This window comes from Glycine max, chromosome 5 (genome assembly GCF_000004515.6).
Source record: "Glycine max cultivar Williams 82 chromosome 5, Glycine_max_v4.0, whole genome shotgun sequence".
In the NCBI taxonomy this organism is placed as follows: Eukaryota; Viridiplantae; Streptophyta; class Magnoliopsida; order Fabales; family Fabaceae; genus Glycine; species Glycine max.
The window spans coordinates 4985944-5001348 of NC_038241.2; the positions used below are offsets into that span (position 1 = coordinate 4985944).

General features: G+C 27.8%; 1 protein-coding gene across 1 annotated transcript; it reads right to left on the reverse strand.

Moving 5' to 3' along the window:
• Nucleotides 1-970: 970 nt before the first annotated feature.
• LOC100801730 (AT-hook motif nuclear-localized protein 1) lies at nt 971-6717 on the reverse strand. The gene is made up of 5 exons (XM_003525731.4): nt 5361-6717; nt 3800-3867; nt 3198-3329; nt 1781-1942; nt 971-1555 (listed from the first exon to the last, which is right to left on the reverse strand). Exons 1-5 carry the CDS (start codon nt 5749-5751, stop codon nt 1325-1327), a joined length of 984 nt encoding a protein of 327 aa, XP_003525779.1. The 5' UTR covers nt 5752-6717; the 3' UTR covers nt 971-1324.
• Between the last annotated feature and the right edge of the window lie 8688 nt (nt 6718-15405).

The window sequence follows — 15405 nt, forward strand, 5'->3', positions numbered from 1 at the left end:
AAGGGTGTTCTAGTTTTGTGCACATCTCTTTTCTAACATGGTAGCAAATTAACCCTAAAATGAGTGACCTTCTAATGATATAGAGAGTAAGAGAATACAATTCACTGTTTTCATTTTTATTTTAATATAACAGTGACAAAAAAGTTTTTCAGTTCACCCATGACCACGAGAACATGTAAACTATTCAAATCCTTCCTCCCTCACCCCTAAGTCAATCTTAATGGTTTGAGAATATAATTCTCTATGAATACCTCGCATCGCATGCATATCCAATATAATTAAGAACTAGCTGCTAGAAGTGGGAGAAGCCGAGTGGGTCACAGTTTGAGACAGGGACATGGACCAAACAACTTCACTTCTTTGCAAGATTAAACTAATCCAAAGTAGTGGAGTTGGCTCAAAATGTCACTCTCAAACAACTTCTCCTTCCACAAAATTTTATATTAATTACCCAGATAATTAATAAAACAAATTAAAACTAGTGCAAACCAACATGAGAGTTGAGGTGTCAAACCAAGGTTCAAGAAATATTTATATATACACAAAGACACAATAGATTGACGTTACGTGCCCGAAGTTTAAGGCCGTTGACAAAATTAATATAATTCAAAGCAAATGCCAAACCCAGCTTCACGGCACATTTATCTACATAAGACAAACCTGAATCAAGAATAATATGGCCACTGACGACAAAACACCCCTAGATTCTCGGAAGAGAGCTAAAATCATAGAATAAAACCAACGGTGTCTTAAGAACTTATTTAGATACATACAGCAAATTTATGTAGTAATAAGGATTAAATACGTTCTCATTGAAACATAGAAGAAAATTAACAACGCACTTTATATTAATATTAATTAACTAGTTTCTCAATTTGTAAGACATCAATGCTTAACACTTAATATGGAAACTAACAGATTGAGTTATTAACTGATCAAGAATCTTACGTAGTAGTAACAAAGTTTAAACTGATTATAAATGATCATTCTCAAATTAGGAATATTGTCTTAATACCAAGAAATAACGTGGATTGCACAATCTATCACTCCAAAGGGAAGATGGATTCTCAGGAATAACTATCACATCAAAGTGTTGATCATGACACAACATCAGCATTAAAAGCATACCTAATCAGCCAACTCAAATTCTACAAGAACAGGAACCTGGTAAACCTCTGAATACAATGCTGGTACCGGTACACAGTCAACAATTACAGACACAACAAACAACGGAAATCAAAGCCAACAACTAGGAATCCATCCCATTACAATGTTGTCAGCAGCAAATGTAAATTCAGATGGAATGAAGCCCTATATAAGTTAATTACCCTGCAGGAAGCGACACGTTAATGTCAGCTGGCTTATCCTTGGCCTCTGCCGGCATAGCAGACCAATTATCGTTGCGGATGGAAGACGCTGCTGATAGAATTGATACTGGATCAAGTGTAGAGATTGGAACAACTGCAGCTGGTGTCACACTTGATATAACCTCGTGTTTCTGTTTTCTTGGCTTCTGCTCATGTTGGTTTCCTGCCAGAAAACTTCCTACCACTACCTGATATATATCAATCAATTGGAAAATAAAATTATCAGAATCATATAAACTTGTTATTGAACACTAAATTGTTATCTAATGCGTGCTACTAGAAACATAAAATCTCATTAAGGGGTCTATGGCATGTGAAACATATTAGTCTGTTACATATCAGCTTTTAGGCCTATGCATACTTCTTCGATTAAAACAGGAAAAGGGAATAAATTTGTGAATTTGAATACATACCTGCACAGGACTTGCAGCCACCAACAGACCAGCTACTCCGCCACCTACAACACGTCCATCAGGGCTAGCCAAAGATACACTCATGCCACCGGATCTGCTTCGTGTTCCTCCACTTTCATTGGGCATGAATGAGCCAGACAATGACAGAATCTCAAACCGTCCCTGTAGAAACAGCAGCAAGAAAGATTGGATTTCTTCTTGTGATAGACAATTTTAGTTTTAGAAGGATAAAGAAATAGCAATTCTTCAAATAGGAATACAGAGTGAAAAGAACTTAACAGGTTGAGCTAATGTTTTGACTGGGTTTAATGAAAGCAGTAACCATGAGTAATACACTGAAACTACATATCCAAAGACTATGCTAGAAATGAAATGCAAAAACAAAGTTCAGAAAGGCAGGAGTAATTGCATGCTTTAACCGTCCAGATTATTAAATGCATTGTAGAATCATATGAAAATTCTCTTCTCACACCATCTGATTGGTGAAAGCCTGAGAAGAGGATATTCATTTTATTACACCTCATTATCCAAGTGAGTGACATAGCTCCTTTGTAAAGCCCACACGATTCACAAATTGAGTGGTCAAGAAACAATCCAACTCAGTAAGTTTAGGAATTCAGACAAATTGGGTGACAGCTCCTAAGCATTTTCCAATATTAATTTTTATTTAAACTAGAAAACCCAGATAAGAACCACTCTAATATGCAGTCACAGAAAACCCAGATAAGAACCACTCTAATATGCAGTCACAGAAAACCCAGAGTCAATACAATTGCTTAAGAGATTTTCAAACATCAATTTTTCGACCAGTTAACTTTCGGGTTGATATAATATGCTAAAGCATCAATGGATCCAAGAATTTCAAACAATGACAAAATAAAAAAACATGGCCAAAAAGTCTTGTGCAATTTACATATCAGATAGCAATTTTTCTAAAAAAAATTAAAAAAGGCATATGTTAATATAGATCACAAAACATGGGAGTACTGAAAGTCCAGGTTCAATTCCAACACAGATTAGAACAATTGTTTTTAAGCAAAAACAAAGAATGAAGACAGAAAAAACAACAAATAATACAAAAGAGGGAAATAACAACATCAGTAAGCGTCCAGATCCATCCTTTTAGTAGTTACACTTCATATCATCAACAATGAAACATCACTATTAACCAAACAACTAGAATTAAGAACATTGTGATAATAGAAGGAACAAAATACAGGTAGGCTATCAACAATAGAGTATTTAGATGATGAATTTTATTTTAAAAAAATGTTAAATGCAAATCAAATAATTGAGAGGATAACAGTATGCCTGGCATATAATTTTCCTCTGACAGATGCTATAAAATAACTAAAAGTAAATTCAATATTTTGTTCATGGAATAACATGATAATATCAAATTGCAAAAATGCTTCACCTCATATGTCAATGTGCCCCCAGAAGAATCGGGCTGACGAAGTGTGACACTTGATATGACACCATTAGCTGAAAGAATGCATATAGCTCGAGGTCCTTGCTGAGAAAATGATATTACCTTCATAGTAACATCCTAACATAACAAAAAAAAAGTAGTTTGTCAATTGTCAACCATCATATAAAATATTTTCCAGTTATCACAGTCAAAAAGAAAATGAATATAGTCATTACTGGAAATTAACATGTTATTAATCATATACTCTCTCTCGTTGTCATTATTTTGATAATTAATCGCTCATCTTTCATATAATTATCAATTCATATGGAAAAAGACATGCATGTAACATAGGCTTCGTCATCACACCAATGAAAAAATTGTAAAACTGGCCACAGAGGAAACATTTGAAGGGGGAAAGGATAAAAAAAAGGTCGTAGATGCAATGACTATTTTTGATGAAAGTTGTGCTTCCACCCAAGAAAAATGTCAGATAATATTATTCCACAATAATTTTGGCTATTCCCTGACCATAAATATCAGAAATGTTATTTTGCATTGCATAACAAGAGCACAGCTTATAGGCAATAGATATTTCGGACACTTACCTCTCCAGAATTAACAGTGATGATATGGGGAGTAAAATTAGCACCAACTGAGCATGCAACCCATTCACCTAAAAAGGTAAAAAAATAAAAAATAACCTCAATAATTAACAATAAAATTGGAAATGAGAAAACAAGGCATTTGTTATATAGGCCAAATAAAGCATGGGAGTATTTAAAACACAGTTACCATCTAAAAACTAGAAACATTATAATTTTCTCCTACCTTGATGGAACAACCTTCGTAGTGCATGTGAAGAACTAATTGTTATTTTCATTATATGCAAATAACAACTTTAAAACCCAGTATAAGGTTGGTTCAATAAATGGTGCATCAAATTTATTTCTTCCATTACCTTCATGCCACAATCAAACAATATCATTAAATTTAATTTAATTTCTAAATAAAAATACCAAAAACCCTTTGCAAAATAATTCAAAAAATTATCTTGTAATGCTTATTACAAAAGCTACCCATTCCAATGTCAAGCTTTAACCAAGAGTTTTCATAGGAATTTAAAACTGACATTTGTATACATATATAAAAGTGGCAAAAGGGAATACTAATGCTCTATAAAAAAACCAGTTTGTGAAAAGTAGTCTTCAGATCGATAATGATCATGCATCTAATACATATCAAATATCATATTACCATCTTATACCCAGAAAATAACTTCATGAAGCCTAGTCTATCGCAATTTTACCTCTTTTTATGATTTCAGATATTCAATTGAAAAATAGACTTCCTGATTAATACTTTTTCACTCTTGGATCAAACAGTTTGTTACTTTGTTAATTTCCCAATTAAATCTCAGAAAATAATATTAGCTTGCATGCAAGAGTACCCCAACAAACAATCCTATCCATATTAGCCTTGTCAGTTATCTTCCAGTAAGCAGTGGTATCAGAAAGAAGGACCACGTAATTGCATTGCATCACCCATCAACTAAGTAGTAATAAATAGCGTTTATGTGAGAAGACCAAAAAGAGGAGCATGATGTTAACTTGGTCTTATGACTAACACACACAGTGAGTGAGTACACAACAATATTAAAGTCCTTCCATCACTCTACACCTAGCCAAGACAACTCCTAGGAAGCAACACCCATAATAATAGTATCCTACCACAAACACAAAAACCAAATAACTACAAGAAAAAAAAACGCCTCAAAATAAAATAAATCAGCATTTTTATTATGCTCCTATAAGTCCAAGTCTGTTTGTTCCCATGAGTTACTGATTTTAGTACCTAACATAGTACCTAGAAAGATATGGTTTGGATCAAGTTTGAATGAACGAACTGCCAAAACGACAGACATAACGAGATTCCACCGACCCACAAAGATAACTCACTTTTTCAGGACAACAATCAAAGGTCCCACACTCCCTCTCTTCTCATTCCACTTCCCTATAAGCCATTTTCTCATCCCAATTTTCCATTTTCCAACACTAACAACAAACACAAACACAAGTACTCCTACCACTTCAACTGAAATTATTATTATTATTTTTAAATTATCATAAATAAAAAGAAGTAGATTTTTTTTTCTATATTATTACTTACCTAAATTCTCCAACTCGAATTTGGCTTTGCTCACGGAGCTAGCTGGTTTTATTTTTCCGCGCTTCTCCGACGAGAAATCGATCACCGGCGGCAACGGAGCGGAGGAAGATATCGGCTTCGGAGACAGCGCCATGGTCACCGACCCGTCCGGTGCGTACTTTCTCGGCCGGCCCCTCTTCTTCTTCGCTGGCATCGTCGCCGGATACGCCTCCATCGCCGCCGTGTGAGGCGGATGTGACGGCGACAGAGCACTCCCCGCCGTCGCAGGAATCTGCGTCGTGGATCCGCTTGCGGGAGCCGGGTTGTCGGTCCTCGGAGCTACATGGTAGTCCGACGGAGCATCCGATCCCACCACCGTAACGCCGCTGCTAACACCGCCACTGGCCTCCATGTTCAAACACTTGTGAAGTAGTACCACTCACACGTAACATAAAGTAAAACCACACATCAATATCTCTCTTTTTTTTTTTTTTGCTTCTTCTTCTTCTTCAAACTCAATCACCAAAAACTTCTACTACTATGCTGCTGGGAATTTTATTTTTTTTATAGAAAAAGATGAAAAATTTAAGCCAGAAAATGAGAAAAATCAAAATCAAAAGCTAGCTTGAGGAGCTGGGCATGAAACAAGATGTGGAAAATCTTCAACTTTGCACCATTTGCGTATATTTTGTCATTAAAAATAAATGAGCAGGATTGGATGAAACAGAAAAATAAAAATTATGAGCTGAAATTTTGTGGGAGAAAATACTAATATGTGAGTTTTGAGAAAAAAAATAGATGGGAAAAATATTGTGCAGAAAGAAAGAGTGAAATTTGAAAAAAATTTAGTTTCCAAGGGAAATGAAAATGGCCAGATAAAATGAATCCTTTGTTTTTGTTGTTCAGGTAATTGGGTTCCTAACTTTCCTAAGACTGTCCAAATTGAGATTAAAAAAATAAAGGAGAGGAAAAGGAGATATACTGAATTGGGGGTATTAAAAATTATTTTAGTGAAATAATATTTAATGCGGGAAATAATATTTTAACGGAAATAATTATTTGGTTTTGGTTGGAATCTGGTGGAGAAATGTATAAAATAGTATTAAAGTTGTTGGGAGGGGCTTTCTTTTTCTTTCCCCATTTTAAAAATATAAAATAATGTGTGAATATGGACAAAAGGGAAAAAAAAAAAAGAAAGGAAAAATAAAGAAAAGAATCACCACACGTTACCATATGATTTTATTAGGTGAATGAAAAAGTAAAATAGGTTGCCAAGAAACAAAGAAACTATCTTGGAAAGGAAAAGAAAGGCATGGTAGACAGACTCTCAAGGCAAGCCATGTATGACAATATCATAAGGCGAATAGCAAGTTAGGGTTATGGGCTTATGGTATGAATTGTATGTAATAAGTAACATCACTCCATGTTTGGGATTCTAGATGTGATTTTTTTTTTTTTAAAAATCATGTCCAGTTGTCAGAAGTTAAAATTAAACTGACTTTTAAAACACATATTTGTAGTCTCTTCTACAGAGTAATTTATTTAAATTAAATAAAAGTTATCACGAACGATAATTTTTTTTTAATTTAAGCATTTAAAACAATTAAATATCTACTTCTTATACTTTTACACTAATGCAGTGAAATATGTTAGTTGATATACACACTTAATGATATTTTTAAAATACATATGATTAGAAGTAAAAAAAAAATTATAATTATTATATTAAATTGGAATTTTTACTTTAAAATTTTTTTTAACATTGTTTCTGAAATAATAATAATAATAATAAAGGCTTTAAAGAGTAAATTATTGTACTTCAAATTTAATATTAATTAAAAATTAAGTTGATGAATATTTTCCTAAATACACACATAAGTGCATATAGTCTATTAATCTAATATTCAGAAATTAGTTAAAAAAACAAAACGGGAAAATAAAATGAGAAGGAACTGTTACCCGCACTTACGCTTTTTTCACGCTTAAACAAACCTTTATTTATCACTGGAATAAATTGTAAAGCAAGACATTCATAAATTCTCCCTCCACTTAGGAAGGAAAGTTAATTTGAGAGAGAGATATGCATGAATGAATGATTAATGAAACCAACAAATAACTACACAACATTTGCCTATTACAAACTGCTGCTTTTTCACTTTCAAATGCCTTGCTCTGCCTAACTGTTGACCCACTCAAACACTTTTTATAAATATTCCTATAATATATATAAACAATTTTCAATAAGGGCTTTGATAAACAATTAATTAAATATTTTTTATAATTTTTTTAATTTATATAGAAATTTCTATAATTAAAAGAACAAATATTCAAACTATTATTATGTAAGTTTTAAGTTATTTTCATAATCATAACAATATTATTAAAATAACTTATAGATAAACCATAAACTATTTTCACAAATTCTCCTAAAATCAACACAAATATATTTTATAAATAATTTTTCTAGATATATCATAAATAATTATAAATAAACCGCAAATAATTAATTCTTTTCTTCGGATGTCAACCGGAACTTTTTTCCCCTCAAACTGTATTCAATATAGTTTTCCTCTCAAAATTATACAGAGTACAATTAAATAATAATGATATACAGAGTACAATTAAATAATAATGATTGATCATGATAATTAAATATATATCCCTAATTTTGCGTACAGTTTACTCCTGAAACTTTTTTCTTTTGTAAACAATATTATACTCATTAATCTAAATCTAAATAAATACGTGATAGCTCTTGGTGTAAGTAGATCATGTGCTTAAACGACCACTGGCTGTTAGTGGTAGCACATGCTGGAGTATAAAATTGAGTGCCCCCTTCTCTTTAATGTTGTTAATTATCTTCTCCCAATAAATTGGTTTATTTTAAGCATATAGTGGAATCATGCCTGTTTGAAACTCGGAGGTTAGAACTTAGAAAGAAAAGTTTTGATTGTGTAAAGGAAAAACTTATCACAATTACTTATAAGTCATGTCTCACCTTATTTTAAATTTTGGTAAGGATTTTAGAGACTTTATAAGTTTTTTCTTTAATTATTGTAATTAAGATATTTGATTTTTTTTTAGTAGAATTTTGAAATATTTTTTATACATTTTGGTCAAAAAGGATCATTTATAAGATTAATTTTCGGTTCAGAAATTAGTAACACTTAATATATTTTGTGGACAATGATGGAGACCAAAATTCTTATAAAATTTACTATATATATAATTATTTAAATTTTATTAGATATTAATACAACATTAAAATTTATTACATATGCAGATTCTGCCTAGGTATTTTTGTGGTATTCTTGTGATTTTCCTACAAAATTTTTGTGCCAAGTGTGTTATAATTTTAGCAAAAATAGTATGTTTTCTTTAATTTGTTGAAAAATTTAGAGAATTGTTTTAGGCATTCCAATGCATACATTGTTTTGTGTTAAATGTGTTTTTTAAAAAATCACATAATATTTCCATTTATTTTTCCATTATTTGTATTCAGTAACATCTTTTAGTTATTATTCAAATTCGATCATTAATAGAAAAATTATTAGTTAAATTTTACTTATTTTTTTATCAAACTTCAAATTACTTATGATTATTTTTTTCTCTTATAGGAAGCTCAAGACAAAAAAAAATATGATAGCCTACAAGTTGCAATATAAAAAAAAAAAACTTGAGAGGCAATATTAAAATATAATCTTAATAGTTATAAATATTAAAATTATAACTATTTTGGTCCTCCAAAATTTTATCTCAAGCTCCACCACTATATATGTGATCAAAACTCAGATTTTTTCACACAAACCTCTGCACATATGCACATATTTACCATTAGGTAGTTTATAAGCTCCTTGTAAGTTACTTTAACAAAAATCAAAAAATATTTTCGCCAAACAATTTTTGATAACTTTGAAACGCCAGAAAATAATAAAATTAACAGCGTATTATCATTTACAATGAGACTTGATGAAAGGATTAAAAACGTTAACTGATAAAAATATCAGAAACTAAAATGAATCAAAATTTTATTTAAAGAATAAAAATAAAATCCACTGAAAATTCAGAAATTAAAAACATAATTCACACTAATATTTATTAAGATAAAGACACAAAATAGATCACATATACGAGAAATCAGGTGCATATTTTGAGAAATCGGGTGTTGTCGCAATTCTTAACAAGAAATCAGGTGCATATTTGAAGATTAAGTCTTCTCCTATGTGGCATATTGATAAGTTATTGTTAATTTTATTTTTATGAATTTTTATTATTCTTTATTTATTTGATATTTATTAAGAGGAAAATATGTGTCATATATTATTTGAATATTTGCACCAAAAAATAAAAAATTTGAATATAAAAAATTATTTCCACGTCTTTTAGAATGAATTGTTTTTTAAAAAATTCAAATTATTTCCTTCAAAAAAATTATAAATAGTTATCTATTTAAAGTAAGTTAATTGGCTTTGATTATAAAACTAGAAAAATTGATGAATCCTAGGAAATGAGCGTGTTGTTTAATATTTTTATCATAAAAATAAGTTAAATTATATTTTTTATAACATACTTAAAATACAGAAAAAATAGGATATGCATAGTATAAAATAATTTTATAGTTAAAATAATTTTACTCATCACAAACTATTATGCATTATAATTTTCAGAAATAAAATATGTTGTATTTTTTTAAGTAATATTTTACTCTTTATGATTTTTTTATGTTTACAATAGTTAATTTTAAATATTTTTATATTAGGTCTTTAGAAATAGAATGAAATTCTAAGTGTGTATTAGATATAGATAGTAAAAATGTGTGTTAAAAATTTGTTTGATCAGATGTTAATTTTAAAGACCGTTGTTTGGTAAAAGTTAATTTCATTAGTTTGTAATGTTTTTCTGTGAAATGGCAGTATGCTACTTTCGATAACATTTGAGTTTATGAGTATTTAACTTATTGTTTTTTTTCTCATTTATTGTCTTATTAATTTTTGTTTATTTTTTCTTAGAAGCCCTTAATATCTCACTTCATCTCACTCTCATCAAATATATATTTTTATAATATAAAAATATTATTTTAATTTTGAAAATAATAAATCATTTGAAATAAATAAAATTAAGAAAAGTAATGATTATTTAAAATATATACAATTACCAAAGTTTGAGTTAGGATTGATACTTAGATATATTTTTTATATTATTTTATATTTATTAGCTACTTTACCAATTAATTTTATCAAATAATTTCTATTCTATTAATACATTTACCATATTCTAACTTTTAACTAATTTTTCAGCTAATTTTTTCAAATACATCTTTTATATTTTTTTTCTAAAATTATCATTTTATTTTTAAAATATCAGGATAATGAAACATAAAAAATAACTACTAAAAATACTTATAATCACATGAATAAAAACTAAAAAAAAATATTTACATTAAATTTAAATAAATTAAAATACAATATATACTAAGCTTAGCAAAAATAATACTACATATAGATACCCAACAAACATTAAAGCTACTAATAAAAATATTGTAATATTATATCCAAACTCTACCCTTTTCATGTCTACTAGCAAACAGTACTTGCTCTTTTTTTTAGTGTTATATACAAAATTCTATAATAGATATAAAAAAATGGCAATAAACTTGAAAATATTTTTAAACAAGTTTTAGTGAGGCCACCAGAAAAGAAATATGTTAAAGAAATTAGGATGCGATAAGAACGAGCTTGATTTTTGTGCTTTTATTATAAAATATAAAAATGTTATATAAGGTGACGAGTATTGATTGCACACTTGCTTTCCGCAACTATACGTTTTTTAATTGAATTGGCTTGTTTGCTTTCTTGTTTTATTGATTATATATTATTGTTCTGCGTTTGGCCCCAAAGTTTCAACTTCTTTTATTTATTTATATAATAATAATTTGATTTTAGTTGATAAAGGGACCTAACTTATAAAAGCGAAAGATGATTAAAAAATTATTATTTTCTAGGTGACATTAGAAAATTACCGCTCCAATTTACAGACTTCGTCAGTGGAGGTCTTTGTCAGAAAAAGTATATGAAAAAAGGAATTTTATCATTTTTAATTCTCACTCTCATTTAATCACATCACCACATGTCTTTTCTTAATCTTATTTATTCATCATTTAATTTAATTTTTTAATCTTATATATCTTTAAAATATTTCCTAATTTTAATTTTAAATTTAATTTGATTCGATAACTATTCCAAAAAAAATATTTTTCAACCATCTCAAATTACTCTCCTTGTATCATTATTCACCTAGTTTGTTTTCTTAACCCTTTTCAGAGCTACTTATAACTTTAAATTAATAAATTATCTATAATTAAATAAACTTGTAATAATTATTTTTTTTAAATTTAAAATATAATATATATATTCAAAATATTTTTATTACAAATTTTCATTATAATATAATTTATATTTTCTAAAATGTTATTTATTATAGACTTTAATTATATAAAAATAAATATTTATTTTGTTCCTTGCACCAATTAAGTACTGATAAAAAAATAATTATACTTTTAAAGAGTGTGTGAGCTATAAAAATGATATATTTGTCAGGATATATAAAAACAAAAACGCTATATTTATAACAACGTAAAACATGTTGCTAAAATGACAAGATCATGGTGAAAATAAAAACAGGTGATGACAAGCACTTCAGTTTTCAGAGATAAAAAAAAAAAGAAGCAAAAATACAGCTAGTATAAATAAAATTCCTTAAATTTGCAAGACTTTGAACATATTTAAATCAAACATAAAATCAAAACTTTATTGTGATCCTATAAGCTATCAATTATATATTTTATTTTAACATATTATACTTTTGTGTTTAAGACTTATTTATTTAATTATTTTTATGATTACCATTATAAATCTGTCGTGAACTATTTTATTATTGAATTGGAAGAGTTGATTGAATCAATTTGACTGAAACTCGGAAATATAAGTTGATTGGATGATGGAGGAAAAAAAAAAAGGAAAAGGTCTGATGTTTAATTTTTCTTTTTAATAAAATTAATATTTACCCATAAAAAAAATTTGACTGAAACCAAACACCATACTAATTCATTTGACCATGGAAACCGGCCTGATAAAAATATAAAGCAGTTCGAAATCTAATAAATTAGACGCTACTAATTTCAACCAGATTCCTTCCAAAAAAAATTGGACCAGATTGTTGGAAATTTTTTACTTTTAATTGAGCTTAATGCATTTTTAGTCACTCAAATATTATAATAGTGCAATTAATAAATTTAAAGATATTTATTTATTATAAACATTAATTATTTTAAAAAAAAATAGACAAGCTAATACTAATTTATTATAGTTTTGAGATACGTATTCGTTTTAACTTTTAAGAAAAACACATATCGTTCTGTAAAAAACAGACAGAAACATGTCGTAAAATTCCTTATCTGTGTCATGTGAAAGTGTAAAATTTAGCATCAATGCACCTATATTGTAGAAGACATGGTAGATTTGCATGACCTGGGTTTTGGGGCCTACGACACACGTTTCCTTATGTATAGGTTATACTCGACTAGTTAAAACCAAATTTAAAGCCTGATCCAATGCATGAATTGAATTTGTGCCGTAAAAAAACTATAAAAAAAAAAATTACTTTGTTTAAGTGAGAGGTATAATCAAATAAAAAAACCCTCATGACTCAACTTTAATAAAATTTCATTTTACTTAATTTAAGTTTAAATATGATTGATTCATGAGAAAAAGATTCATGTACTAATAGTATAAAATTTTCTTATATAATCATTTAATTACAAGTTATCATGATAACTTTGTTGACTTTTAAAATAATTTAAATAGTGATTTATAATTAAATAATTATGTAAATTTTACACTATTGTTACATAAACATTAAATTCTTTATTCACAATTGAATTTAAATCAATGATATATTAATTATATGATTTATAAATGTTATATTAGTATTTATCAAGAAAATTTTTACATAATTAATTTAACTTAAGGTAATTTTATTATGTATAAGATAGTGACTAACCCTATCTTTGGATTGAGAAAAAATATCCTTAAACAGAAATTTAGAATAATTATTTATTTAAAAAAAATAAAAAATTAGTAATTTAGTTTGTGCAATACACAATATACATATTTATTTTTAGATAACTAAAATTTATAATAAATAAATATTTTTAATATATACATTTTATTGTAATTAGGATTTATATTTGAACATATAAAATATATTTTATATTTACAATAAATAATTTATATGGTGATGCAAGATTATTTTTAATTATTGAAAATTTATTTTAAAAATATGGAAATTTAATTTAAAAATAAAGTTGAAGAGGATAGATTAAAAGAGATGAGCGGTTAAAAATTAAATAAATGAAGAAAAAATAAAAGTAGGGTGGTTTAAGATGACTGAGAACAAAATTTTGGGGCCTAATTGTTAAATGGAAATAATATAAAATAAAAATTAAGAAATATATTTGAAAGGAATAAAAAATTAATTAAATCTCGATATTATGTTAAGATAATAACTCCTCAAAAACTCGATTATGGAGGGATACAAAATTCTAAAAATGTTCTTAAAAATTAAAAAATTACTCCTAAAAACACTTCCATTGGAAGAATTATAGAGAATAGAAAGAAGCTAAATTACTTTGGGCCCATGGCTCATGATGATTGACCAAGTTCTAAACAATCTAAACAGTATAAAAGGCAGGCTTCCTCATTCCCACGAATAGGTAATTTCAGCCCGAGTATTGGTAGGCTTAAGTATGCAATACCTGTAATCCGTATTAAATATACATTATAAATTAAAAAAAAAATTGCAAAACATTTTTAGTTTTTTTTAAAAAAGCTTTAATTCATACATATGAATTGTCAATCCTTGTCAACATACGAAATACAGATTTTTTTTAAAATTTTTTTTCAAAAAATTGTTTTACAAATTAATAATCAATGCAAGATTTGAACGTGACTTTTAAGTTATTAACATAATACTCTAATTAATTGAACTAATAAATCAATTATGTTATAAGATAATTAAGATTGTTATATATAACACTAAAATTTCTAATGTATATTTAACGCACATGTAAATTTACATAATAAATTTTATGATTATTAATTTTGTTTTAGTATATTTAATGAACCAAAATTAATTATCACAAAATTTATTATGTAAATTTACATATGCATTAAATATATATTAAAAATTAATGCACCAAAATTAATTGTCTCAAAATTTATTATGTAAATTTATATGTACATTAAATATACGTTAAAAATTTTAGTGTTATATATAACGACATTAATTATTTTATAACATAATTGACCTATTAACTCAGTTGGTTAGAACGTCGTGTTAATAACATACAAGTTACAAATTCGTATGGCCATACAAATCATACGGATTACCAATTCGTAAATTTGCCAGAAATAATTTTAGAAAAATAAAAAAAAACATTGAATGCACAAGTAATTTGCCTGGTGTGCAAAGCAATGCCCTAGCCATACGTATAACTTCAAAATCAACCAAAAGCCCGACATGAGACCAAGACAGTTGTTCCATCTATTTCTTTTAAGAGAAAAATTGAGATGAGTTGAATCTCAAAAGCTCAAAGCTTAAATAATTTTTATAAAATATTCATCAACAAAATCTTTATATTCGTGATAAAAATCAAACTCACATTCTCGGGTGGAATATAAATTTATTCCTTATCAATCAATTATAATAACTTTGTTGGTTTTTTCCCATCCTAGTTAAATCACCAAGGCCATTTCTTTGTGTATTATTTATATTTATATTATATTCTGGTATAGATAAAATATTTAACATAGAACATGGTGAAACATTGGAGGTGTTGTAGTCTTCCTAGAAAGAAATGAAAATTAAAAAATGTGCAAGACAGACAAACAACCCCGCCGTATGTCTTTTTTCTCCGCCATATTTGAATGTTTTTTCCTCTTTTATAATTCTATGTAGCATCTAGCCCTTTCTCTTTTTTGTTTGGAGCACTTTCATCTCTTTAAGATTT